Genomic DNA, 26,919 nt, shown 5'->3' on the forward strand with positions numbered 1-26,919 from the left:
TAGTGTATTGATGCCAAGAAGTATATATTTAAACTATCATAAACTACTGAATTTATTATACTGCGAGGTACTTCATGGCGGATACGCATAGGTGCAAAACAATCGGGTTTTTTCCCAAAATTGCATCGGTTGTGCTTGTGCATCCGGTGTCACAGGTGCCAGCTCTGTCACACTCGTAAAAGCCTTTAAACCTGTCAGTTATTAGGTTTTATACTGTGTATCAGGTGTATATATATAATTCCATGCATATTTGACATTAGTTAAACTTCTAATTAATTAGTTATATACAAATTAATAGTATTAGAATATAGTAGCTTAATTACTTGCGAGAGACCTTTCATCAACGGAACTCGGGTATGGGTGTCAGATCAGTTAAAGGAAATCTGTGTTATAGATATTTTTCAGTGTTTTGTTGTTCTGAAAATCATTGAAGTTAGATTGCTGTATCACATATGTAATTAAACATAGAGTTAAGAATCATAATAACCGGAACTCCGCTCGTTGGCCAGTATTTGGGTTAAACGGAACTCGGGTCTGGTTCCTTGTTCCGTTTCAGTTAAACGGAACTCGGGTCTGGTTCCTAGTTTTGTTTTTTAAATGGAACTAGAAACTATTAATTCGCAACCAACTTCAGCCCTCGAGTTTATTACTATAAAGAATCGAGATTTCAGTGAACGGTAAGTGAACATACATTCAGTATTCTATCTCAATACTGCAACACTACTCTAATGTGTATGAATGTGTAACATTAATTCAGAAAAAAAGAAAAGTGAACCTGTCAAATTCTACCTCATATCTGTGTAACTCTATTATTATGTAAAATGTCGGATTGAATATCGTTTGACTATAAAAGTTATTAATAAATTTGGGTTGTTTATGCTAAAAAGGCAGAAGGGGGATAACTGCTCTCAAAATGTATGTATGTTGATTTGTTAGAGTTGTCCCTCTTCTAATCCATATCAACAAAAAAAAGCAAACTTTATGGAATACATGTACATGTAGTTAGGATAGATATGCGTTACATGAATAGGGTGATTGGTTATTTGGACATGGAGTGCGCGTAAAATCCTATGTGATTCTGAAAACAATATGTACAGTTGTAAATGATTTCTTGTTATAAAATCAAATATTAAGAATTTTACTCTGATTTTTAGAGCAATAGTTTAGTTTGGGATAATTCATACCTTATTTCTGAAAGCAGATATATGGATAAATATGTATGTATTTCATATGCAGCGTTTTATTACTTTCAGTTAATAATCATAATGTTTTAAACATACAGTAATGACCTTACAACATTGACGTAAAATTACACGCCTTTAATCCATATTGGAAATGTTTAATATTTGTTTTTCAATATTTTTACTGAACCGCAAAATCAATATTTTCAATGTCTCTAGATCATTTTATATTTAATAGATTTAACATAAGGTAAATCTAGGTTGAACTTTCGATCCCTTCATTTTCTCCCTGTACACACTGTTGAAATGTTCACTGTGTGCTACTGTGAACCAGTTCTTCCAGTCACCAACATCACCTGAAAAGGGAAATTATGTGAAAAAAACCACACCACAAATAAAAGTAGTTAAATGTATTTATTTCCATTACATCAGCACATGTTTGGCTACGTAAGTGACATTGATGAATAGACGCATCATCGTCACTACATGTATTGTCAAGATTCTCCCAAAATGAAGAAGCTAGATGAAGTCCATTGATAAAACACAACCATTTTCAGAGAAATACGTGGATGTGACATTTGCAAAACCCTTAATTAACTTATTAATGATAAAGAATATCAACCATTTTCAATATCGAATAAATACATTTCATAAACTTATGTAAAAAAAACCAAACCCAACTTATTTGAATTTAAAGATAAAACCCATACATATCATTTTTAAATATGTAGATATAAGAAAATAGTAACGCTCGATGACTTTGATTGCGCATTATTTCAAGGAATGCGATACGTATTCTGTTTGTTATATATTACCTTTGTATATATAGGGGTTAACGTTTGGTAGGTTTCATTCGATGTCTACATGTTAACCAAATAAATATTTGCCTTACCTTTTCTATACATCCCCGGTTTGCCATCTTTCCATCCGTCAACCTGCTCTTCTAAAGCATTTTTCTCTTTCTTCATTTTGTCAAAATGGCAGAGGTCGGTTACCTCCTGAAGGAACGCCTGGTCGCAATCTACTTCGAGGAATTTGGCGATTCGAGTCACTTCACGAAGGGCGTCCTAAAATTATGCAATCTTTTGAAAAATGTTGAATAAAAGAAATTCTGGCTGTGTATTGTTTAAAATTAAATAGTAAATTATACACAAATAGTTTTTTTAAGTCTTTCAGTCTTTAAAAAGGCATCTTTTTAAAGCCTAATTTGTTTGGCGTTCTGTCTATAATATAAAGCATAAACATACTGTATAAAAATACGGCTATAATACTATAAAATACCCCTATATATTAAATACTCTAAAGCATCCCTATAATACTATAAAATACCCCTATATATAAAATATTCTAAAGCATCCCTATAATACTATAAAATACACCTATATATTAAATACTCTAAAACATCCCTATAATACAATAAAATACCCCTATATATTAAATACTCTAAAACATCCCTATAATACAATAAAATACCCCTATATATTAAATACTCTAAAACATCTATAATACTATAAAATACCCCTATATATTAAATACTCTAAAACATCCCTATAATACTATAAAATACCCCTATATATTAAATACTCTAAAACATCCCTATAATACTATAAAAATACCCCTATATATTAAATACTCTAAAACATCCCTATAATACTATAAAATACCCCTATATATTAAATACTCTAAAGCATCCCTATAATACTTATAAAATACCCCATATATTAAATACTCTAAAGCATCCCTATAATACAATAACATACTCCTATATATCAAATTCCCTAAACATCCCTATAATACTATAGAATACCCATATAAAACTATAAAGAAGCATCTGATGGTATCTACAGTTGTATATATGGATTATTTTAATAACCATGCTTATGAATTATATCATATACAGAACATCAGAACTCCTGTGGTTACAGTGAAATCTTACTTCTTTCATGTCCTCAAACGTGGTTGCTAAGATTGGATAATCTGGGTTGTCTGCCATGACTTTTTCCCACTTCCGTGTGTATTCGAACCAACTCCCATAGTCGACTGAATATTAAGCAATACCATTAAACGGATAACAGATCAATTATGTGTATTAAGTTTATTTGAAATAAGTATATGTCATTCTAAGTTGTCTTTTTCAGATGTATTTGAGATTGGCTATATTAAATGAACATTAATGATGGAATCACCTTAGAAGTCGTGGATATTTTATTCACACAATAGAAATCATCGCCAAGACAATGCACACATTACTAATTTAATAAAATTTTAGGTGTAGTATCGGTGCAGCTTCATTGTAATAGAACAAATCAAAATAATATTATTAAACGTGTAGAAACAGAAGATATTTTATAAACAATAAAAGCATGAATATTCATGAAAAAAATAGTAATGTTACCATAGTAAAAATATTCACAAACGTTATTGAAAATTGCCAGCTGAAAATAACTCAAATGACTATAAAAAGGGTTTTAATGCATTGCAAATCATTGATGAAATATATCCCATAGCATTATCGTTCGATGTAATGTTTACCCGATGAAGAAGAGAAAATCATTATGACGAGAATTTCAATTAGAGCATTCTCAATATAACTATAATCACCTAGACTTGTAAGTAAGTATGCATGATAATAGCTTAAGGTGTGAGTGTATTGTATAGTTGTCAATGAGAAATATAAAGTAAGCACTTAATTTATCTTTAAACTTTTTGAAACTTACCATTGCCTTTAAGGAACCTTGTAACATAATCGCCCCATTTGCCTGAGAAGTCATATTTTATGATATTGCTGTGGTGATGGAAAAAAGATACAGCAACATCTTTGGGATTGCGCATTGCATAAACAATCTTACATTTCCCTTTGACGAAGTCTTTGGGCAAATACTCAAAATACACGTGGCTGTTAAGAACACGTGGTGATGGAATTTTGTCGCACGCTTCCTGAGCTATCATTTCCAACATGGCAGTCTCTTTAACAGTTTGGATCCTTTCAGCTTTCTTCTGAACCAGCATTTTCACTATCTCCCAGAGCCAATGGGTGCCTTGAAAGAAATGATGACTATGGCATTATTGGTAAAATTTATCTTAACCATTGGTATATTCATTTTGTAGCAATGTGATATACTATAAAAGTATATATTTTAGCGACAATATTATCTTAATCCCACCCCACCCCCGCAATGCTGCGCTAAATAGCATTGCACTAATTGAATATTCTCTATATCGTTTATATATAACAATTGTGATGATTGCGCGCGCGAATGTGATAGATACGTTTACAGTAATTACATGGTCAACGTAAATATACAATGGACGGTAATAACGATTAAATTGCATGGGCTGAGAGGTCCGAGAATATAATAAGTCCGTAATATTCCTACGACCAGTCTTATCAAATGCTTTCATTTATTTTAAATTAGCACACTTAAAACTACCAAGCTATACAACCATATAGGCGTCGCCTATCCGAACGTTAACACTACAAATATAGCATATCGCGGAAAACTCCTGAAGAATCGTATGTTAATGGTAATTTTTTTCCAAGAACTACATTTATATGGATATACCTGATTTTGGATAAGTACAAATCATGACGTCATCAGTTCTTACTTTCCAGTTTGGCAAGGACCGTATTTCTTCCTCCTGGTCTTTGAGTTCGTATAATATCGGGAGGTAGTAGCCATCGAGATCCACAACTGTGAGGGTGGTACCGTTGTCGTCTGGTAGCTTCTTTACGGGCATCGTTACTACATAAAACTGGCCCAATAGTTACACTGGCATCAAATTTGAGGTTTGATACAAGTGTCCTTTGTGACAGCTCACAGCTAAAATTTCGGCTAGTCAAAATTGTTAGTAAGTATATACGTGGTTTACACTGGCTAGCGTATGATGTCAGTTTTAGAAAAGATATTTGGAAAAAAATATCTTTGTGCACCTATACGGGTGGTTTTCTGGGACGTCCTTGAGCACAACGAGAGGTTTACACATACATGTATATGCATGTAATCTATACATGTTATTTAAATACGACACTGGTGTAAAGAAAAAAATCCTTTCCAGGTGATAAAATGCAGTTTGCCTGCTTATGATTATCTGCGCTCCCTTAGTTTTATATTATATGTGCACTCCTTGATAATACAGTATTGTTATTAGAATGGCATTGTTGATGATCATTAAATCGTTTGCTATAATATCAGCATGTTTTGTCTTCTTTATCCCATCCGTCTCTTTTAGTGAAGGAAGTGATCAATTAAGCATTGGTTGTCATATTTTTGACATGCATTAGTGTAACATACATTGGTGTTCTAGCATATCCAGTGGTGCATTGGGTGTTTTAGGATATCCAGTGGTGCATTGGTTGTTCTAGCATATCTGGTGGTGCGCGTTAGCGCACCATGATAGATATGCTAGAACACCCAATGTATGTTACACACCAATGCATGTCAAAAATATGATAACCAATGTTTATAATTACATTTAAAGTAGTCATTGTCATTCTAAAAAGAAAATAGATAAAAAATAAAGCATAAAAATAAAACTTATACGTCTGTATAGAGAATTATCAGTCGATGGAACAGCCAAAGATTTGGCGGGAAATACTGGGTGGCACTGGTTTCCGGTCTGTTGTCCTGAACAACCGACTAAACAATAGCTGTAGATGAAATAGTCCTATCGATAAATCAAATAAACCAAGAAAAATACAACACTTTAATCCATTTAAAATATTTTAATTAGAATACATTTTCATATTGATCAATTTTAAGAATATTTTAGCATTTTTTCAATGAATTCTCATAATGACTAAAACCCAGTGTTTGCATGACCTCTTGAACTCGGATTGTTGTATTAGTATGCCAGAGCGTAACTGACAATGTTAATATTTAAGCATTATTCTCAATATCTTTTGGGGTTATAAAGTCATAGACAAAAAACGGAAGGACATTCTTCATAGACGCGAAAAATAACCTCAAAGATCTAAACAATAGAAATGAGTGTAATATGAAATTAAATTATTGGAAAATAACGCACATTGGGCTTAGTAGCAAAATAAAGGCACTGTACAGTGTCAATGTAAATATAAAGATATGAATCGTTTGTTGGTTTCCACTGGAAAAAAAAACTAAGATAAAATCTCATGTCAACTTAAAATTCAGACATGTTGATATTGATGTTATTTGCAATGATACCATCAGTTGATTAAGTTTCGAATTATTTGTGTTTAAAGTTCGGTAGTATATAGGCTATAGATAGAAAATTAATGCTAATTATTTGTATTTTCACATTACAGCATCTAAATGTAATCACATTGCCGACTTAAATATACAATAGAGAGTATACAGCTGCGACATCCGAGTGTTTAAGGTTTGTGACATTCTACCACTAGTCCTACATTCCTGAGTCAGTATCTTTAACATTGGAAGTTGTTTTGAATAATGGTAAGCGTTTTTTTTTTAATTATTTATCAACAAAATAGTATGTTTACTGCTGGTTATAGTGATATATGTAAGCTGTGTGGGCATGCTTGAAGAACGCGACCACAAAGAGATCATTTTAGATAAAAATGAATGTGTTATTTATAGATAAAGCCATCAAGACCTAATATATATAGAACCTTAAATAAGTGTTCATTCCATATGAGACTTTATGATACGAGTCAAAGAAGTTATTATTTTTGCAAATCTAGCGAAGGTCATATTTTGTCCCCCCCCTCTCCGAAATTGTTTTCTTGACGTCATTTGATTGTTTCTGGCGAGACCTCACAATGAAATTCCGGCAAATTCCAGCCAAAGAAAATCGTTCTAGATCATACTACACTAGTGACGTAGGACAAAATATTACAAGTGAGAATAACAAGCATGACAAAGTCAAAACGGATTCGATGTGTATGTTTTGTAAAGTCGAATCCGGTCAAACGAGGGCTCCTGGTACATGCTATAGACAATAGTAAACATAAAAGCATGGCTATTTGGTGACAGAAATTTGTACCGAGCCATGCGGACTTATTAGATTAAAACATACAATTGTTTGCCTATTTTGCCAAAAATTACAAACAATACAACTTTTAGCAATTTAGTTATATTCAAGTACACCTAAGGCGTGTTATATAATCATACAAATTATCACTAGTTTAAACAGGGTCTTAAATCTTAAGCAGACTTTATATCATGATGTTAAAACCGAGAAGTATACATTATTCATGGATGTTTTTTTATATATATACATATGTACTCATTCTTCCATCAACGAATTCTATGATCTTATAATGATACTACACATATTGTATCTATGATATTTAATAAATAAAATTTCTTTGCACGATAGCAACAAATGCAATTGTTTCTGTATATTGCAAATCTGTTTAGGTGTTTAATAGTTTATCTTAAGGTATATCTAGGTTGAACTTTCGATCCCTTCATTTTCTCCATGTAAACGCTGTCGAAATATTCACTCTGTGCCACAGTGAACCAGTTCTTCCAGTCACCAACATCGCCTGAAAATATAAATCATAAAAACATATAAATGTCTTTTTATATCATAACAAATGTATAAGAACCTGGTTTCAGTTGAGTCTCATTTTTTCTAATAATTACACAGATAAGTGATGCACAGCGTTTGGTCATTATTTACATATGCGGCATATTTATGACATTGCATATAATATATCAATGGGTATTATTTCAGAACCTATCCATTTACCTAACGTACCTTTATCTTTGTTAGAGCTATTTAAAAAACGATTATTATCTCACCTTTTCTATACATTCCTGGTTTGCCATCTTTCCAACCGGCAACCTGCTCTTCCAGAGCATTTTTCTCTTTCTTCATTTTATCAAAATGGCAGAGGTCGGTTACCTCCTGAAGGAAGGCTTGGTCGCAATCTACTTCGAGGAATTTGGCGATACGAGTCACTTCTCGAAGGGAGTCCTTAAGCAAGAGCATACGGTATATCTTGGTCAAATGAATCATGACATGTTTTAATTAATAAAAAAATAAAGTGTAAGTTCAAGTGTAAATAATGCGATACATTTTCATCCAATTTAGCTTCGATTCTGCTCGAAATGTATGTTTCGTTAAAAGCGCAGTAAATCACTATGTGAAATTATGTTGTTGTATATAATATTCTAAAAGGGTGTTATTGAAACCATGCAAAACTTTGTTATATGCAAATGTTACCCAAATAAATATTAGTTACCAAACGTTGTTAATTTAAGTCATTAATTTATGGAAAATTTCGATTTTCTATTTTTTTTAACAAAGATACGCCCTTAGATGATCATAGTTACTAATAGGGTACGATCACACATTGACCAAACGCATACAGTATATCGGCTACAAATTAAACATTGAGTAGGATATGATCTCACCTCTTTCATATCCTCATACGTGGTAACGATTATTGGATAATCTTGGTTGTCTGCCATGAATTTCTCCCACTTCAGTGTGTATTCGAACCAAGTTCCATAGTCGACTGAAAGGCAAACATGTATACAGATGATATCTCACGTTAATATCAGAGCTACAATATCCATTGAGCTTATTTGTATGCCAATGTGATTCATAGAAATAGCACTCCAAACACATTTGAATGAAAAAAGAAATCAACTAGCCGTAACAGGAATATCTAATGATAGTAGCATCCCCTTATACTGTAAACCAACTCAATTCTGCGAGCGATAATTTTTCGCGTATATCGTGGGCAATACGAAATCGCGAAAATCATTTGGTGCAACATTGTATAAAACAAAAGTAAATTAGCATCATAAGTCTAGGTCCCGAAATTAAATCGTCGTAAATACGCCGTTCAACAAAGGCAGAAAATATAACGCAAAATTGAGTCGCCGCGAAAATAAGATGACATACAATATCTCAGGATATAGAACAAGTATTGCATGATAGTGATGAAATATCGCTTCTGAGATACCAGAAAAGTCATCATTTGCAAATTGAATACAATCATCAGTTTTAAGTTAATTAATCGATTGTCAGAAGTCCCTTCAATGTGATTTCATTTCATCAATGGGATCCATTCTGAAAAAAACTTACCATCGCCTTTCACGAATCTTGAGACGTAATCTTCCCACTTCCCTGAGAAGTCATATTCAATTATTTTACTATGGTGATTATAAAACGACACAGCTACGTCTTTCGGATTACGCATGGCATAAACAATCTTGCACTTCCTTTTGGCAAAGTCCTGTGGCAAATACTCAAAATACACGTGACTGTTGAGAACACGTGGGGATGGGAGGTTATCGTATGATTCCTCAGCAATGACTTCTAACATGGCCGTCTGTTTGACAGTTTGAATCCTTTTTGCTTTATTCTGAACAAGCATACTCACTATTTCCCACAACCAATGGGTTCCTGGAAGAAACGATGATCGAACTTAGTAAAGTAAAATATAGATTAGGGAATAATTGCATAATTAATATAAGTAAGAGACAGTGGACATTTTGAAAATCTTTATTTAGAATAATGCTATTCATATGAGCTACCGTCCACGGTACTCGGGCGGTTAGCACCAGCTATACCTTTCTTACGTGAGTCTCAAATCCCAGCGATTTTCGGACAAATTAACTGAGCATGCGTTTGCGTTAGATTTGATAATAAGCTTATAAGTATTAAGGACACGCTTAAAGCAACATATCTAAATTTTCGATCAATTTGATAAACAATAGTTTAGACATTAATAGGTCGTTTGTTCTGACAGTTGCCAAAGTAGATTAGTCTAGAAAAGCTCTGACGAGGCAGTATTATTTGATGTGTTTGTTTATACTATTGACCATACCTGACTTTGGGTATGTACAAAGTATGACGTCATCATCTCTTGCCTTCCATTTCGGCAAGGACCTTATTTGTTCCTCGTGGTCTTCGAGTTCGTAGAATGTCGGAAGGTAATAGCCATCGAGATCCACGACTGTGAGGGTGGCACCGCTGTTGTCTGGTAGCTTCTTAATGGGCATCGTGTAGGTCTGAACTTACTGAATAGGAAATGTACAATATATCAGTAGAGATCAGTAAGACGTCGTGTTGTTGAGAATTGTCATACAGCTTACCATTGAGCTTACACCTAAACTATTCAAGAAAGGAGATAACGATCACCACTACTCGTGTGTCACCGATCTGTACACAGTTTGGTGATAAGTGCTTTCTGAAAGAAGAAAAATTATCTGATACCAACGTATCCATGTAACAGAAACGCGTATCATATTCCGATTCAAACTGTCGATTTACATATGACCCAAATATTATTTATGCAGCCTTGTTTTATGCCGAACTCTTTATACTAATGTAAGTGTGATAATGAGCGTAATGAAAACGAGTTTTATTGAAGTCAGGTTATTTAAAGGAATTAAATTTGTTAACATGTATTGACAAATAACCGCATTTAGGGCCTTGATGACAGTTTGATATGAAACTTGTAATTGGTGTAATATTTCCTGAGGGCTTGCCCAAGTAAAATATTTCACCTTTTGGAGGGTATGTGAACCCTCTACTTCATTAAAAAATTTTACCCCAATGTGTAATTTTCCTCGAGAGTTTTCCGAAGGAATATATTACATATAAACGTATAAAAGCCTTAGATGTAATATTTCCCTCTACCTACATTTCAAAAATTAATTGACCCGAAGGTGTAATGCTTGTCGAGGGCTTGGCTAAGAAAAACTTTTTTTTCGGAAAATTTCTAAGACACTTCTAAAATCGTTAGATCAATTTCAGTTGGTTATTTATACATGTATATGGATATCGTGCCTGCCCCCATTAATTTACTTACCATTTTAGCTTTATTGATATTGTTGGCGTTATAAACTACACCAAAACACAGCATATGAAATATGTTCAAGGAAATTGTCTTGCATTGTATTTATATGTTAAATGTCTATATGATGACTTATGAAATCGGGGGGGGGGCATCAAAAGTGAATTTAAATTTCGTAGTACAGAACTATACACTTACCACAGAGAGTGAAAGAAGGGACAATAATTAAATGGCACAGATAAGTCTATTTAGCATTATCAAATAAATTGGGCAATTGAGCTTGGTTACATAGGATATCAAGTTTATATTTAGAAACCTTTGGTTTAAACATTCAACTGAAATTCATTCTTGCTTTTCTTCATAAAGAAAATCGATGGGTCTATGCGATAGAACCCACCTTTTTACTCTCCAACAAATTTTTCATAAAATCAAGAGTAATTGTCTCAACTCAATTTTCTTTGATTTTTTGCACACGGAACATGCTTGACGCCCAGTCGCCATTGTGAGTATGCCACGCAGGTCTTCATATTACCCGATGTTAATATATTCTATATTTGTTAGTATTGCAAACATATCAAAACCGTCATGTTTTCTATATAATTCTCCTTGTACACTACGTATTCTGTGTAGCATTTTAACGTGCAAGTAATACATTTGTTAGGGATAATTACGCCTAAACGACTTTAAGCAAACAACATTTCATAGTAATGATACTGTTTAATACTGTCATTAACCTGTTTACGTATTGCTTTGGATATTCACAGAAATATTCTAAAATATTCCTCATATGATAATATATGGCTGTTGACTCAAGATAGCTAGTGCGTAAAAATGTAAACGCGTTTTCTTGCTACGAATTTAATTATTAGGGTGGTTATTTTTGCAGCTGATTGTAGTGATTGAAAATCTCCTACTTATTGAAAGATTGGTATTCATTGATCTAATATTATACATTAATAATTCAATCATTAGTCACTTCGTCACAGTGTTATTGTAAGCTAGATATTATTTTCTCAGAATAATAACAAATGCTACCCCTACCCCCTAATTTTAGAAATATTTTGCATATAAATATTGAAAAGCTTTCTCTTTCTAAATCAGACAAAAATGCTTACCTTTTCGCGAAAAAACGTACATAACAATATGATAACTTTCAAGCAGGCGCACTTTAATTGAAATTTAGTTCACATTGGCCTGCATAAATACAACAAATTTTATCTCCTTGATATATTCTGGTTGTGTTCTGGTCACTTCTGAGCATAAAAGCGTGCTTATTTTGTACGAACGTCTGTAATTGTCATTGTATAAGACACTAGGGAAAACTTTTCAGGTATCTGGTAGATAAAAATCAGTTTGACTAAGGACATACTGTACGTTTACGTATATGTGTACTATCATTTCATCACATATAGTAGACCCGTTTTAAATGAGTTTTATACAGAAAAGAAATCGTATTACGAGTAGAAGAAGCATATAAAACTATTTCGATTATATTTATAGATTCAATTCATAACCAACTTACATTTTGATTAAATTACCAAAATGACGCTCTGCTGTGCTCAATATCTGAATCAGTCCTCCGGCGAAACAGTTGATTACGTGTATTCAAATATGTTAGTAAGGTCAGGGTATTTTTGCAACAAAGTGATGTTACAAAATTGGATAGATGAAGTATCTTAAGTACATATAATGTACTAGATATGTACCAGATCGAGTTGTTATGTACATCTAGTACTCGTATAACTACAAAGATATTAAACTATGACGAAACCATGTAACTGTATGACTGAACATTTCTGTCTTTATGACAGGAACAGTGTGATTGCAAGAGCGACTTAAAGTCAACAAATAATGAGAAACTTGATGGAGTTGTATCTACAGTATAATGTACAGTGAGAGTTGTTTCTGATCAACTTGGCTTCCTCATGGACTCCACAAGGACCTGAGAGTATGCGGGTTTTAACACTATTTGATCTAATCTCCGTATGGTCAGTAATACGTGTCATATATTCATTTACGCTTGTTCATTATTCGATTACTACACTGGTAAAGTGATGCACCTTTTTTAACCTGATCAGCGGTCACCAACTGTGGATGTTCATGCAGTGTTTCGATTTATATGATAAAAATGCTGAAAAGCAGTTCATGGATTGTTCACTATAAAGTCATACAAATTAAAGATTGCGTATATGTATTTATGACAAAACATGAAGATCGATTGAAAAATAATATCCCAGTATACAGACATTAGTTTACCACATCATATCGATGTAGAATAACATATAGAGTTGAAATGACAAAGCAAAATAAAATTTGTTATGTATCGTATCGATCTTGCAACGTTTTATTAATTAGCATACTTTACTGGAAGGTATTGGTTGTGACTTCATGTATTTGCGAAGCAACAACGTGAATTTCACTCATAAACTAATGACGATACAATGGATACCTTTCCACAAGGAAGCTAACTCTATATTATGCAAAGACGGAATACACTATTCTATCAACGAATCCGCTGATCTCACAATGCCTATATAAATTACATATACTATCTATGATATTTGATAAATAAGACCGATTTAAAAGATAGCAACAAATCAAAATTCTTTCTGTAAATCAATATTTAAAAATGTGTTTTATAGTTTATCTTAAGGTAAATCTAGGTTGAACTTTCGATCCCTTCATTTTCTCCCTGTAAACAGTGTCGAAATTTTCACTCTGTGCCACAGTGAACCAGTTCTTCCAGTCACCAACATCACCTGAAAATATGAATCATACAAATACATGATTGTCATTAAGATTCACTTTCTTTGAAAGGCGTTATGTTGAAAAATGCAAGAGATATGTAATGCTTAACGAAGCTATTTCAAACTTCAGTAATACCTATGTCAAGTGTGTTAGATAAATGCATTGCTAAAGGATCTGCATTTACATACATTTTAATTACCTGAAGACATAAAATCCTGTAATGGTTCATTGCTATTAAAATATGAACTCAAATTCATCATCTAATTCACATATCACATACTGCAGTCTCAAAATCACATACCTTTAGTTAACTTATGTCTTATTTGATCAAACAAATATTTAACAAAGGTTTCGGTTGAATCTTATTTCTGCTCATAATGAAACATATAGGTGTTGCACAGCTTCTGATGATTCTTTACATATACATTATATGCGTAATTATGAATTTATACAGTATTTTCGGAGATGATCCATTTAATTTCCAAAGAAATATATCGATATCTTTTTGTGTGCAATTTGGAATACGATCAGTATCTTACCTTTTCTATACATCCCTGGTGTGCCATCTTTCCAACCGTCAACCTGCTCTTCTAAAGCATTTTTCTCTTTCTTCATTTTGTCAAAATGGCAGAGGTCGGTTACCTCCTGAAGGAAGGCTTGATCGCAATCAACCTCGAGGAATTTGGCGATTCGAGTCACTTCTCGAAGGGCATCCTAAATTAAGGGCATATACTAGTTAACAAACGTGTATTTTTTTGCCATTGATTTAGAGTTGATATTGTTTTTCTCTTTTGTCAAACTTGAACAAGTTCATAAACCTAAGCTTGAAGAGCGCAACTTTCATGGAAACCTTACATTCTACCTTCAAAATAATAACACGGCCTTAATCGACCAGAGCTACTAAAAGGATACCAACATACATGTTACGAACTGATGCTTACCGGGCTCACATCAGCTATATAGTAAGCAAACAAAAGTAATCCCACATAACCAACATTGAGCCGGATATGATCTCACCTCTTTCATATCCTCAAACGTGGTAGCGATTATTGGATAGTCTGGGTTGTCCGCCATGAATTTCTCCCACTTCAGTGTGTATTCGAACCAAGTTCCATAGTCGACTGAAAGGCAAACATGTATAAAGTTAATTATCGCATTTTTCCATTGTATTTCACGTAAACACAACTACACTATTCATTGTTTTATCTTTGTGCTAATGTGATTAATAGGAAATAATATCCCTGACATAGCTGTATGAAAGATCAAAACGTCATAAGGTATATCTTAAGATAGTAGCAACTTCTTTATACTGTAATCAACTTGTTTTTGTGTGCGATTATTTTTCGGATATTTCGAGGGATATTAGAACTCGCGAAAACAATTCGCTGCGACAAATATAAACCTGAAGTGGAATCAGAAATCGCGAAGTTTACAAGTCAAGAATAAGTCGTTTGGCAGAATAACGTGAAATGAAGTCGCTGGGACAATAAGTTGGCTTCCAGTATCTCAAAATGTAGAGGTATTGTCATTGAATATAAAATGAGAAAACAAGGAATTGTTTCTTTCATTCTATCGTTAGAATTGTACCTGCTGCCCCTATTGCATGATCGTAAAAGGCGACTAAATTTAGGATCTTATCTTTTCTCTTCTTCCTAACTGACTTTATCTTTCCTAATGCCTTCCTTGGCACCGCCTCACTTTTGGCCTTGAGTTGAGCGTTCGCCCCTGTGAGGAAGGCTCTGGGTTCTGTCCCCTGGCCGAGACACACCAAAGTCTATAAAAGTGGTAGTTTCTGCTCCTGCTTAGCGTTCAGCATACAGGGAGTGGGACGACTGGTTCGCCCGTTGTCAGTATAATGTGACCGGGTGGAGTGTGTTGCTTGGTGTCTTCGGCGGCATGCTTCAGTGATATAGCACTATAAAAAGGGCAAAAGTTCCACTATACAAGAAGACACAACACGAACATACCGCAGTCTCCCAGTACACTCACCTCGCACAACAGACACGCAACACACCGCATACATGGGAGGCCGTCCTTACATGACCATAGCTGTTAATAGGACGTAAATAAATCAAACAAACAAACAATTGTTTCTTTCATTCTATCATTAACAAAAATAAATGACACGTCATAGCCAGATATTTTTGTGTTAAAATGCATTTATAAGTTGATTAATGCAATTGTCAGATATACCTTCAATGTTCCCTTGATTCTCACATGTGCGCTTTTCTGACAAACATAAACTTACCATCACCTTTCACGAATCGTGACACATAATCTTCCCATTTCCCTGAGAAGTCATATTCAATTATTTTACTATGGTGATTAAAAAATGACACAGCTACGTCTTTCGGATTGCGCATGGCATAAACAATCTTGCACTTCCTTTTGGCAAAGTCCTGAGGCAAATACTCAAAATACACGTGACTGTTGAGAACGCGTGGGGATGGGAGGTTATCGTATGCTTCCTCGACCATGATTTCCAACATGGCCGTCTCTTTGACGGTTTTGATCCTTTCTGCTTTCTTCTGAACCAGCATACTCACTATCTCCCATAACCAATGGGTTCCTGAAAGTAACGATGACCAGACTTATATGTTATACTAGATTATTGGTAAAAATGATGCTAAAAGTCTGCTTCTGTGCATGTTTTTCGCATTATTGCATGATTAACATAAAAGACAATGGACATTTTGAATATTTTTTGTTTAGAGCGATGATATTCATATGAGCTACGGTCCACGGTAGCCGGGTGGTTGATATGTGTGATATCCCACCATATACCTTTCTTACTTGGATCATAAATCCTAGCGATTTTCGGACAAACACAAAAAGTTTAATATAAAACTATCTCAATATTTAATTATGAGAACACGTTTAAATCAACATCTATTTCAATCAATATTTTACAATGCAATCATTTAGGGGTCGCTTGTCTGGACATTTACAGTACTAGTACCAATGTACAAGTAGTTAAGTCTGCAAAAGCTTGGGCAAGTCATAATTCGATACTATTGTAGGCGGTTTGTACTTTTGACCAGACCTGACTTTGGGTATGTACAAATCATGACGTCATCATCTCTGGCCTTCCATTTTGGCAAGGATCGCATTTGCTCCTCGTGGTCCTCAAGTTCGTAGAATGTTGGAAGGTAGTAGCCATCGAGATCCACGACTGTGAGGGTGGCACCGCTGTCGTCTGGTAGCTTCTTAATGGGCATCGTGTAAGTCTGAACTTTCTGACTAGAAAATGTACAATATATAGATCAGTAAGAAGGGAGATAAGCCACGCCGCTTCTTAAAAAACTGGAGGCCAATTACACTCTTAAATATTACATATAAAATTGCTTCAGGGGTAATTTCACAAAGAATCAAAACAGTTTTAGATAAAATTATCAATGAAGATCAGACTGGCTTTTTATCTGGTAGGGATATAAGTGAAAATATCCGCACAGTGTATGATGTAATGCAATATGTTGAAGATTTAAATATTCCAGGTATGTTGATGTTAGTAGATTTCGGAAAGGCTTTTGACTCCGTTTCATGGAGATTTATTGATAAAGTTTTTACTATTTTAACTTTGGACCAGAAATAAGAAAGTGGTTAAAATTATTTAACAATAATGTATATTATTCAATTAATCAAGGGGGGGGGGGGGAATTATCGGAACATATCAGTATTGAAAGAGGTTGTCGTCAAGGAGATCCAATAGCTCCCTACATTTTTATTACATGTGCAGAAGTGCTAGCTGCAAGAATTAGAAATAATAATCATATTAAAGGCATTGATGTAGATAATGTACCGATTTTAAACCTGCAATATGCAGATGACACTGGTTTGATACTAGATGGGTCAGAGAGGTCTCTTAATGTGTCTATATCGGAGTTGAATAGTTATGCAAAAAATTCAGGTTTAAATATTAATACTAGTAAAACACAAGTTATATGGTTAGGGAGCTATAAATACAGTTATGTAACATATAGGCCAGATTTGAATTTACAGTGGGGGGAAACCAGATTTACATTTTTTGGGGTTGAATTTTCAGTTGATTTAGATCAGATACCAAAAATGAATTTTGACAAAAAAATTGTAAAACTCAAATCACTTCTTACTGCTAAGAGGCGGAGCTTGACTCCAATTGGGAAAATCAATGTTATTAAATCTTTATTGATCTCGCAACTTAATTATCTATTTATAACCTAACCAAACGCACCAGAAAAATATTTAGCTACAATAAATTCTTTATTATTTGGTTTTTTGTGGAATGGTAAATGCCATAAGATCAAATCAGATGTCATGATTCAAAATTATGCAGATGGTGGGCTTAAGATGATTGACTTGTATGCTTTCATCCATTCATCAAAGTTAGGATGGATTAGAAGATTATTCTCGTCTTCAGGCAAATGGTATCTGATCCTCAAGTCAACTCTAGATTTAAATAAGATATATAATTGTGGGAAGGATTATGTAAAATTGTATATATCCAGATGTCGTAATCAATTTTGGAAAGATGTCTTTAAAGCATGGGATAAATTAAATTTTTCTGAAGAAATGAGGCTAAATAGACAAGAGTGTATCCTCAAAACACCTCTCTGGTACAACAATGATATTAAAGTTGATAATAAATTTGTTTTTTATCCCAATTGGTTTAGGTCAGGTATTTTAATTTTAAATGATTTGATGAAAAATTCTGACAATTTTACTTTTCTTTCTTTTGACGAATTTATACAAAAATTTGGAACTGATACTAATTTTCTACAATACCATGGACTAATATTGTCAATAAAGCGCTATTTAAGAAATCTCGAAATAAAACCAGAGAAACTTTCATACCCTTTTATACCACAATTATTAGAAATTTTCTTTAAAAGCAAAACGGGTGTGAAAGACTTCTATAGGTTTATCATAACTCCATCAACAACTCCAACAAAAAATTCCAAATTGATGTGGTTTCAAGTCAGAATTATTCATCATTTATTAGTTACTAATACCTTCCTTCATAAGATAGGAATAAATCCTAGTCATATGTGTACTTTATGTAATACAGAAAGGGAGACAATTATACATTGCTTATGGGAATGCAAAGAGGTGCAAACTCTGCTTCAAAATTTTGAAACTTTATTAGATTTATTGTTTATTCCCTTTGCATATAATAAAGATTAAATTTCTTTTTGGAATAGTTTTACAAAATTGTAGCTCTGTTGACAATGAAATTTTGATAATTATGAAACATTACATTTATAAAACCAGATGTCTTAGCAACTCTTTAAATATCAATGCTCTTATGAATGTAATTGAGGATAATTTTTTAGTTCAAAAATATATGTTTTTTAGTCAAAGTGACCATGTTAAAAGGCAATTTGAAATAGGCTGGAGGAAATGGAAACCTTTATTGGACCTTTAAGTATAATATACGTGTATGTGTAACGGTACCTTCTCCTCCCTCTTCTTTCTTCTTCCTTCTTATCTTTCTGTCTGTCTGTCTGTATGTATGTATGTATGTGAGTGTGTGTGTGTGTGTGTGTGTGTGTGTGTGTGTGTGTGTGTGTGTGTGTGTGTGTGTGTGTGTGAGTGAGTGTGTGAGAGAAAGAGAGAGAGAGAGAGAGAGAGAGAGAGCATGCATATATGTGCGTTATGGTTGGCTATTAATGGCTAATATATGTTTTTATGGATGTTTCATAACGTACAACTTGATGTTTTTAAGTATTGTGAAAGAGTGCATATGCAAGTTTTTGTGTGTTAGTGTCCATTTATATATAATGTGTAAAATGTTTGAAAATAAAAAAATTGAAGAAAAAAATAGATCAGTAAGAAGTCGGATACATATGCATGTCGTTAAGGATATTCATACAGCTTACCTTAGCTATTTAAGAAAGGAGATAACGATCACCACCACCCGATCAGCATGTACCGTGTAGTCACATAGTATATCATTAATACACGACATGGTGTGCTCCTGTTTAATCTAAAAAGATGCCTGATATCTGATACCAGTTTACCTAATTACAGACAGATATGTATTATATCCTGGAGTCAAACTGTTGATTGATATGTTATCCCTATAATATTTATGCAACCCTATATACGTGCTACGGCAGATCTTTCTAACACTATGACGTTTAATAGAAGGCAGATTATTCACAGAAAATTAAATGCGGAATTCTTACAACTTTGATCACACATACCAATTAAAACTTGTTTTGATGTAATCAATGCAGACAGACTATGTTTTCATTTTTCATAACTTTTAAATTGATATCAATTTTCATTCAATATTTTCTACAAGAGCCATATTAAGTTCAATCACTGTTGTCCATTAATTGAGCTGCTCACATTTAGACCCTATAAATACAAATAACAATGACACAGTGTATATAAATCATTTTACTCGAGCTTTTGCATCAATTATTTAAGTAAAATTTACAATGGAAAGCATCATCCACCACAATGCCCTTAAAGCTCCATTCAATTTACTTTGATTTGTACATATTAATTTAGTGTTATGCAATGTACATATCTTTGGTGACTGGTTTTGGCTCTTATCTATTTTATGGTATATAATATAATGGGTTTTTTGTTTGTTTGATATAATCAGAGATTTTAATCAATTTATCTATGTCTCTGATATAATATTATTTAAATTTATGAATTATTATTTATAGCAGAGATTTAGATAATCTATCTATGTCTGTGTTTATAGTAGATATTGACGTCTGTCTACACTACGTACGTAAGGTGCGAGTGTATTATTTGTGTGTAGTTTTATGTTATTGTTTTCACTGTTATGTGTATATTTGCACCATTGATGAACCAAATGCTTCAAATAACTGAACTTAATTTATTCTAATATTTATCTAAGACTGTTTCTAAAGGAAATATGAATATCATATATTGAGGTTGTTAATTATAAAATAGTCATTTTCGTTTCATGTTGGTTGTTTTTGTTATTCTTATACATGTAGTTGGTATCAGTTTTAAACGCTTGCCGTGGTGGTTTATCAGTTATAAATTACGATATGCACTATAAATGTATGTTGAGATTACTTTCAATTGTACTTCACATTGGCCTATGTAAAGTTTAAGCCGTTGACCTTTGATAACCTATACTGTGTATTCTGGTCGTGTTTTGGGACGCTCCGGGGCACATTATGGAAAGCTTATATTTGTATGAACGTCTGTACATGTCATTGTATACGACACTAGGGAAAACTTTTCAGGTGCCCGAGAGATAACGGTAGTCTGTTTACTAACTAAGGGCATACGTATATGTGTATTATCATTTCATTAAATGATATATATAGTAGACCCGTTTTAAAAGTAGTACTATCATAGATGCCATCAGAATGGGATAAATATATAAAAAAAACTATAACTATTTATAGATACTGTACATTAATATTGCAATTTATATCATATTTACAAAATTTGATTAACTTACCAAAATGGTGCTCAGCTGTGCTCCGTATCTGAGCCAAACACACATCGAGGCCGTACTATGAGGCCCCCGACGGGATAAATAAGACTGACTGCATATCGTATATCATATCAGGTTTTCCCTTCCGAAATCTACAGCAGTACGCGTATAGGCCTATGTAGTTGAAGATTGTTATCATGAAGTTCGAGTTAGCGACGTTCAGTGGTATTATACACTAGACTAGTACTCGTACATTTAGGGAGAAGACCTTAAAATAATAAGATGTTTTTTCGAAACGGTGTCAGAGAACAGAAAGTTTCCTCTCCCATACCACGCTCTATATTATATAGAGTTAGTCCATGTAGGATCTCTATGTAAGATTTTTGATCTTATGAGGATTTTCTTTAACGCGGAGTATAATGTCACCTATGATTATGTGTTTACGCATGTTCTCGATTATCTTGTGGGATAATGTAAGCTTGACTACTGGTTTTTGAGTCATATAACATATGCAGGAGATTGATGTCAATAAATGTTATATAACATAGATGCCATGCAGTAAATAAGGATTTTTTTTTATATTTATGTTTTACACAACGTCAAACTCCGGTGATTATATAGATACTTTACCTATATATGTTTAAAACTGAGGTTTTTTTTACTCTATATCACACACGGCCGTGTATACTATAATTAAACGCCTAGCTGTACCTCGACATAACAACATATCAAAACCAGAACAAACAAGTACCTGTTTTGAATGTTGTACTAATATGCCACTTAACTTACGGAAATCCTTGTCAAAAAATGACCAACAATACAGTCTCGGATAGCCTTTAAGATTTAGTTTACTTACTGGTCACAAAACAACCAATCGCTGAATTATTGATTATACCAAAAAAGACAAGCCTCTGTTTTAACCACATTTATGACCCCTCGGGATGAATACTCCTTTCTCACATGCATGTATACATATGAAAGAGCCTTTTAATCTTTATGATACAAATATACACGTATAAAAATAATAAGATTTTCCATCTTCATTTTGTACGCCTTGTGCTGAATACGAGTTTTTTTTTCTAGGATTGGTCTCCTTACAGACACCATAAGAAACATATCGTAATATTAGGATTTTAACAACATGTGTACTATTTATGTCGGGTTGGCTATTTATTATGTGTGTTCAATGTTCAGTAATTTTTTCGTTTAGTTTGTTTGTTTGGCTTAATATTCTATTAACATCCAGTGTAACTTATGAATATGCTTAAAAGATTTAGAAAGTGGAGAAAGTCGGGGTACCCGGAGAAGAATCACAGACTTTCGATGAGTATCTGGTAACTGCCGCACATGTGATTCGAACTCTCAACCATGAGGTGGAGAGCTTATGGTAATATGACAGGGACATTTTACCACTCGGCCAATGCTGTCCTTCTACTGGTAAACTAATAACCCTTTGGATGTCCACAACCTTGCGATGCGGCGTCAATAATTTTTCATTTTTTTTTTCAAATCCAGTCATTTTCCGCATTGCCTAATATAACAAGAATGGACGTGTCAGTAGCGTTAATCTTTGTACATTTCAGATCTAATATTTATTTACATATTACCGTAGTGACCATGTATGCAAATCATGCATTGCAAGCATTGTAAACGAACATTATAAATCCACTCAGTTTGTATATCACGTATTTTTATTGATTTTCAACGACTCGGCTATTAACTTATTAAACAGATGACAGCATATATCTGTATCTTTAAAACTGTGGACATCTGATGATGTGATATGATCGTATATCATCCATATGATGACGTCACGAGGATATTTGATACGCATGCACCATTAATACCACGTACACTCCTGATTTCTACCTCGGACACTCTCTGTAGACCCCCACCTACAGGGTAGGAGGGACTTACTACTGGCAGATATAATGAAACATACAGTATAATTGTAATGCTCCAGTATTTACGACTATGGTGTAAATCGTATATTTGTTCTAGAGTTTTTCATTCGTTCAGAGTAAACCCTGTCAAATAAATCACATTGCCCTACAGTAAACCAGTTCTTCCAGTCCCCGATCATTCCTGAAAGAAGAAATATATCTTAAGGACCTAGTTAGCATTATTGCATAGCAAAAACAAACATTTTTTTAATTAGTTGTCGCATTTGAAAAAATAAATAGAAAGATTAATTTGAAAGTCATACATCATACATTATTTTTTATTTCAAATGATATCAACTGAATATCTTTATGAATGTCATTTTTGTATTTTTGTATTTTTTTTTATTTTTTTTTTTTTTTATTTTTATTTTTTTTTTACTTACCAAATAAGAAATATCCTCGTTAAATCGTCGAGAATATTGTTATGCTTTTTATCAAAAATTAATCATCATATCGAATTTATGATTGTTATGATATTTTTAACCACCACACCGTTTTATCACTAGGTCATGACGTCATTCTTGTTTAAAAAAAGACGCAAAAAATGACTTTTCCCTAGAATAGATAAATAACAGAGAAATGAGCACATTATTTTTCACATGAGACTTTTAAATTTGTGGAATTTGCTGACTTTGAAGATAAATGTTTATTGATCACCTTTCCGATACATGGTTGATTTGCCCCCTCTCCAGTCATCAATGTCCTCTAGGGGTTCTCTGTCCTCCTTCATCTTGTTAAAGTCACAAAGCAGGGCCACTTGCTGTAGGAATGTGTCGTCGCACTGCACTTCTAGAAATGAAGCTATTCTCTCAATCTGCTGTAGCGGGAGCTAATACCAACGGAAGAGATAATGTAATTCATTACTAGCATTAATAGTAACATTGTAAATGTAAACAAAAATGTTGGTTTCTGTTGCAAAATATTAGCCTGGATATGTGAACTAACTTGTTGTCTAATTTTCTTTACACGATTTTCCGAGTATTGCGGTTTCATGTTTCTTCATTGTTACCTTTCATTGCACATACCTGTTTCATATCTTCGTAGTATATAACAAGAATGGGATAGTCTGGGATTTGGAGAATAAAATTTTCCCAGCTGAGGGTATAGTCAAACCAGCTCCCGCAGTCCACTGGGAACACGGAGTATAACAAAGCAATAGGTAAATGTGAGGTTACGTAGTGAATATTTTCTCAAGTATTTTAATATAGCAGTAAAATAGAAGTCGCGTTTGTATTTTTTTTTTTTTATTATTTCAAATTGGCGGAAAATAATAGCAGCAAAATTGTAACAAAACGTTGAAGTATGAGAGAAAAATACTCTTTTATACGTGGATATGAATTATACGGATATTCTACCCACGGGATCACAAAATGTTGTAAAACCCGAGGCTTGCCGAGGGTTTTACAACATTTTTTTGACCCTCGGGTAGAATATCCCTATCCTTCATATTCACATATGAAAGAGTCTTATAATATTCCACAAATATCGGCTAATAAATAGTATTTATCTGCAATACATTCTATTTATATCGTTTGAATCTTCTCTATTTTACTTGAGATTAATTTAGGACTGTTTTTTTCCTGGTGATCTTTTTTTTATAATTATTATTGTTTCAAAGAAAATTACCATCCCCTCGAAGAAATCTAGGTAAATAATTTTCCCACGCTCCGGTAAATTCATAATCCAAGAGATTCAGGTGGTGATTATAAAAAGAAACAGACACATCCTTGGGGTTCCGGATCATGTAAAGTATTTTACATCTCCGGTCAAGCATGTCCTTAGGAACCTGTCCGTATTGCGCATGCGTGTTGACAACTCTCGGAGAAGGAAGGTTGTCAAACCGCGACTGTTGTATAAGTTCCAACATGGCCGTCTCCTTTACACCAGGGATCCTCTCGGCCTTATTCCTCATCAACATTGATGCTACCTCCCATAGCCAATGTGTCCCTAGAATAAAAGTTTGATTTAAAGAATAAGCGATTTTAGAATTATAATTATATTTAAATTTAAATTTATAAACAATTTACTTCCCAAAGTTCAAAATCGAAATCTTAGCTTTATTTTGTTCCGGAACTGCTCTATTCTTTTCAAAATAAACAGAGAAAATATCAAGTTTAACCCTTACCGGATTTAGGATAGGCACATACAAGGACATCATCGTCTCGTGCTAGCCACGTGGGTATAGACCTGACCTCACTTTCGTGGTCGGGTACAGAGTTACACGTGGCTCTGTAGATTCCATCCACCTCCAGCAGTGTCAGTGTGTTCCCCGCCTCGTCAGGTACCCGTACCACCGGCATGGTACCTTGTATAATAAAAACATACATACGACCTTAAGTTTGGATTATTTTCAAATGTCACATAACAAAACGCGTAATGTGAGTTTATTTGCGATCTGGGAAAAAAGTATTCTTCAATTCAGACTAGTTTTCTCGAATTAATATTATTGTTTTATTTATCTATATTTTCATTACTTTTTCTGAAATGTACACGTTGACAGATTTAGGCCAAGCCAATATGTATTGACAACTGGGAATTCAGTCGTTGATGTAACAGTTATTTGTGTGCTAGTATATGCTATTCAAAATGTTCAATAATCTACAGAATGTAAACTGTAATTTTCTGTACAAGACTCAGATAATGAAATAAATTTATCATACACACATATCTTAATCATTGAAGGTACGTAGAATATGATAAACGAGGTTTAAATATACATATATTACATATGTTTGAAATATTGTAACTTATCATGCTAATATCGATTCAGAAGTTACAGTAGTTATTCCCCCTGGAACAATATGTTTGTATTATGAGCAGTGTGGTATTTCATTTCCGGATTTCTCGAAGCGCTATATTTAGGTATTCTGTTTTAAACTTGCCATGATAAATGCTCATTTACTGGTAAATATTTATTAAAGTTGATAACAGTTTTAAATTTCTGATAAAATCATTTCCAAGAAGTCTCAGAGCAAGAAGTTCTGCAATGTACATTTGTAAATTCTATGAAGATTGCAGGGTTTGAACGAACATTAAATTCTATGAAGATTGCAGGGTTTGAACGAACATTATCCTCGTACAATAACTTACAATATGTAGGATTCAGTTGTGAACTGGCATATCCATCCGGAACATGTTATTATGAGTCGGCCTAATACAATAACAAACTATAATCGGCTGTACTGTATAAACGTATATCGTACCTACGTATAAGTAAATATATAAACATACATGCATTATATTATATGTATTAGTATATTATTATATGCGTAAGTACATAGAAAACGAGCATTAATAGTAGCCTTGATAACAACCCGCAAGGCAATAATACAGTATAAAATACATACCGTATGTAACTGACACACTGTTTTCGTCTCCGTGAACATATCATTCGGTCAACTTACCTGTCGGCTATAAGTTCTAATTACTGAACCCAAGGCTAACAAACACGAGTAGTCGGCCGTAAAATCGATAAGGTGCTTAAGGTTGGGACTAGATTTAGATTTAGATCAAGGGACATTTAAATATCACAATATCGGAAGTGCATTTTGCAGAGGTCAAATTTTGTCAAATTTTGCACAAGTTAAAGGCCCACTACCTTTCCGAAACGGCTTTTAATTTATAAAATGGGAATGTAAAACAAGATCGATAATTTTGTAGAGTCCTAAAAATTATTAACTTACCGTTAATACTACATTTATCATCACCTTCTGAACGATTTGATTAAAATAAATAAAATGTTTATTTTCATAATGCGGGTCGTATTATGTTTCCCGCCGTCGTCCTAAATACCGCGCGCGGTAGTTGACTATCACTCCGCCAGACGGCAAAACAGCGAATTGACTCTCAACTGTTTTCATATATTACGCAGGCAATCTT

General features: G+C 33.6%; 4 protein-coding genes across 8 annotated transcripts; all 4 read right to left on the bottom strand.

The window, feature by feature from the left end:
* Positions 1 to 403: 403 nt before the first annotated feature.
* Positions 404 to 5,104, bottom strand: LOC138318391 (sulfotransferase 1B1-like). The gene is made up of 5 exons (XM_069260702.1): positions 4,745 to 5,104; positions 3,899 to 4,219; positions 3,118 to 3,221; positions 2,074 to 2,248; positions 404 to 1,537 (listed from the first exon to the last, which is right to left on the bottom strand). Exons 1-5 carry the CDS (start codon positions 4,917 to 4,919, stop codon positions 1,422 to 1,424), a joined length of 891 nt encoding a protein of 296 aa, XP_069116803.1. The 5' UTR covers positions 4,920 to 5,104; the 3' UTR covers positions 404 to 1,421.
* Positions 5,105 to 5,884: 780 nt separating this feature from the next.
* Positions 5,885 to 13,107, bottom strand: LOC138318392 (sulfotransferase 1B1-like). 2 transcript variants are annotated; one of them, XM_069260705.1, is made up of 6 exons: positions 12,054 to 13,107; positions 9,967 to 10,159; positions 9,222 to 9,542; positions 8,543 to 8,646; positions 7,928 to 8,102; positions 5,885 to 7,668 (listed from the first exon to the last, which is right to left on the bottom strand). In XM_069260705.1, the coding sequence occupies exons 2-6, from the start codon at positions 10,139 to 10,141 to the stop codon at positions 7,553 to 7,555; spliced, it is 891 nt and encodes a 296-aa protein (XP_069116806.1). In that variant the 5' UTR covers positions 10,142 to 10,159; positions 12,054 to 13,107; the 3' UTR covers positions 5,885 to 7,552. The 2 variants fall into 2 exon arrangements, with proteins under 2 accessions (XP_069116806.1, XP_069116805.1); XM_069260704.1 differs by lacking the exon at positions 12,054 to 13,107 and having other exon boundaries at positions 9,967 to 12,039.
* Positions 13,108 to 13,250: 143 nt separating this feature from the next.
* On the bottom strand, positions 13,251 to 21,487 carry LOC138318393 (sulfotransferase 1 family member D1-like). Of its 2 annotated transcripts, XM_069260707.1 has the most exons (7): positions 21,122 to 21,487; positions 19,542 to 19,648; positions 16,730 to 16,926; positions 15,935 to 16,255; positions 14,704 to 14,807; positions 14,226 to 14,400; positions 13,251 to 13,697 (listed from the first exon to the last, which is right to left on the bottom strand). In XM_069260707.1, the coding sequence occupies exons 3-7, from the start codon at positions 16,902 to 16,904 to the stop codon at positions 13,582 to 13,584; spliced, it is 891 nt and encodes a 296-aa protein (XP_069116808.1). In that variant the 5' UTR covers positions 16,905 to 16,926; positions 19,542 to 19,648; positions 21,122 to 21,487; the 3' UTR covers positions 13,251 to 13,581. The 2 variants fall into 2 exon arrangements, with proteins under 2 accessions (XP_069116808.1, XP_069116807.1); XM_069260706.1 differs by lacking the exon at positions 19,542 to 19,648 and having other exon boundaries at positions 21,122 to 21,486.
* Positions 21,488 to 22,770: 1,283 nt separating this feature from the next.
* On the bottom strand, positions 22,771 to 26,572 carry LOC138318395 (sulfotransferase 1B1-like). 3 transcript variants are annotated; one of them, XM_069260709.1, is made up of 6 exons: positions 26,445 to 26,572; positions 25,166 to 25,345; positions 24,667 to 24,987; positions 24,066 to 24,169; positions 23,698 to 23,869; positions 22,771 to 23,182 (listed from the first exon to the last, which is right to left on the bottom strand). In XM_069260709.1, the coding sequence occupies exons 2-6, from the start codon at positions 25,338 to 25,340 to the stop codon at positions 23,070 to 23,072; spliced, it is 885 nt and encodes a 294-aa protein (XP_069116810.1). In that variant the 5' UTR covers positions 25,341 to 25,345; positions 26,445 to 26,572; the 3' UTR covers positions 22,771 to 23,069. The 3 variants fall into 3 exon arrangements, with proteins under 3 accessions (XP_069116810.1, XP_069116809.1, XP_069116811.1); XM_069260708.1 differs by having other exon boundaries at positions 26,388 to 26,451; XM_069260710.1 differs by lacking the exon at positions 26,445 to 26,572 and adding an exon at positions 26,131 to 26,151.
* Positions 26,573 to 26,919: the final 347 nt, after the last annotated feature.

This window comes from Argopecten irradians, chromosome 3 (genome assembly GCF_041381155.1).
Source record: "Argopecten irradians isolate NY chromosome 3, Ai_NY, whole genome shotgun sequence".
Taxonomy (NCBI): domain Eukaryota; kingdom Metazoa; phylum Mollusca; class Bivalvia; order Pectinida; family Pectinidae; genus Argopecten; species Argopecten irradians.

What these genes read in the sequence shown, in the direction of transcription:
- LOC138318395 (XM_069260709.1), bottom strand. Translation starts at nt 25,340, where the DNA reads ATGCCGGTGGTACGGGTACCTGACGAGGCGGGGAACACACTGACACTG. An exon ending in ACTACGAAGATATGAAACAG is followed by an intron (nt 23,870 to 24,065) that starts GTATGTGCAATG and finishes CGTTGGTATTAG; the next exon opens with CTCCCGCTACAGCAGATTGA. An exon ending in ATCAACCATGTATCGGAAAG is followed by an intron (nt 23,183 to 23,697) that starts GTGATCAATAAA and finishes TTCTTCTTTCAG; the next exon opens with GAATGATCGGGGACTGGAAG.
- LOC138318392 (XM_069260705.1), bottom strand. Translation starts at nt 10,141, where the DNA reads ATGCCCATTAAGAAGCTACCAGACAACAGCGGTGCCACCCTCACAGTC. An exon ending in TTGTACATACCCAAAGTCAG is followed by an intron (nt 9,543 to 9,966) that starts GTATGGTCAATA and finishes CGTTTCTTCCAG; the next exon opens with GAACCCATTGGTTGTGGGAA. An exon ending in AAGATTCGTGAAAGGCGATG is followed by an intron (nt 8,647 to 9,221) that starts GTAAGTTTTTTT and finishes TTTGCCTTTCAG; the next exon opens with TCGACTATGGAACTTGGTTC.
- LOC138318391 (XM_069260702.1), bottom strand. Translation starts at nt 4,919, where the DNA reads ATGCCCGTAAAGAAGCTACCAGACGACAACGGTACCACCCTCACAGTT. An exon ending in AAGGTTCCTTAAAGGCAATG is followed by an intron (nt 3,222 to 3,898) that starts GTAAGTTTCAAA and finishes CTTAATATTCAG; the next exon opens with TCGACTATGGGAGTTGGTTC. An exon ending in ACCGGGGATGTATAGAAAAG is followed by an intron (nt 1,538 to 2,073) that starts GTAAGGCAAATA and finishes TTCCCTTTTCAG; the next exon opens with GTGATGTTGGTGACTGGAAG.
- LOC138318393 (XM_069260707.1), bottom strand. Translation starts at nt 16,904, where the DNA reads ATGCCCATTAAGAAGCTACCAGACGACAGCGGTGCCACCCTCACAGTC. An exon ending in CGTTTGAGGATATGAAAGAG is followed by an intron (nt 14,401 to 14,703) that starts GTGAGATCATAT and finishes CCCTTAATTTAG; the next exon opens with GATGCCCTTCGAGAAGTGAC. An exon ending in ACCAGGGATGTATAGAAAAG is followed by an intron (nt 13,698 to 14,225) that starts GTAAGATACTGA and finishes TCATATTTTCAG; the next exon opens with GTGATGTTGGTGACTGGAAG.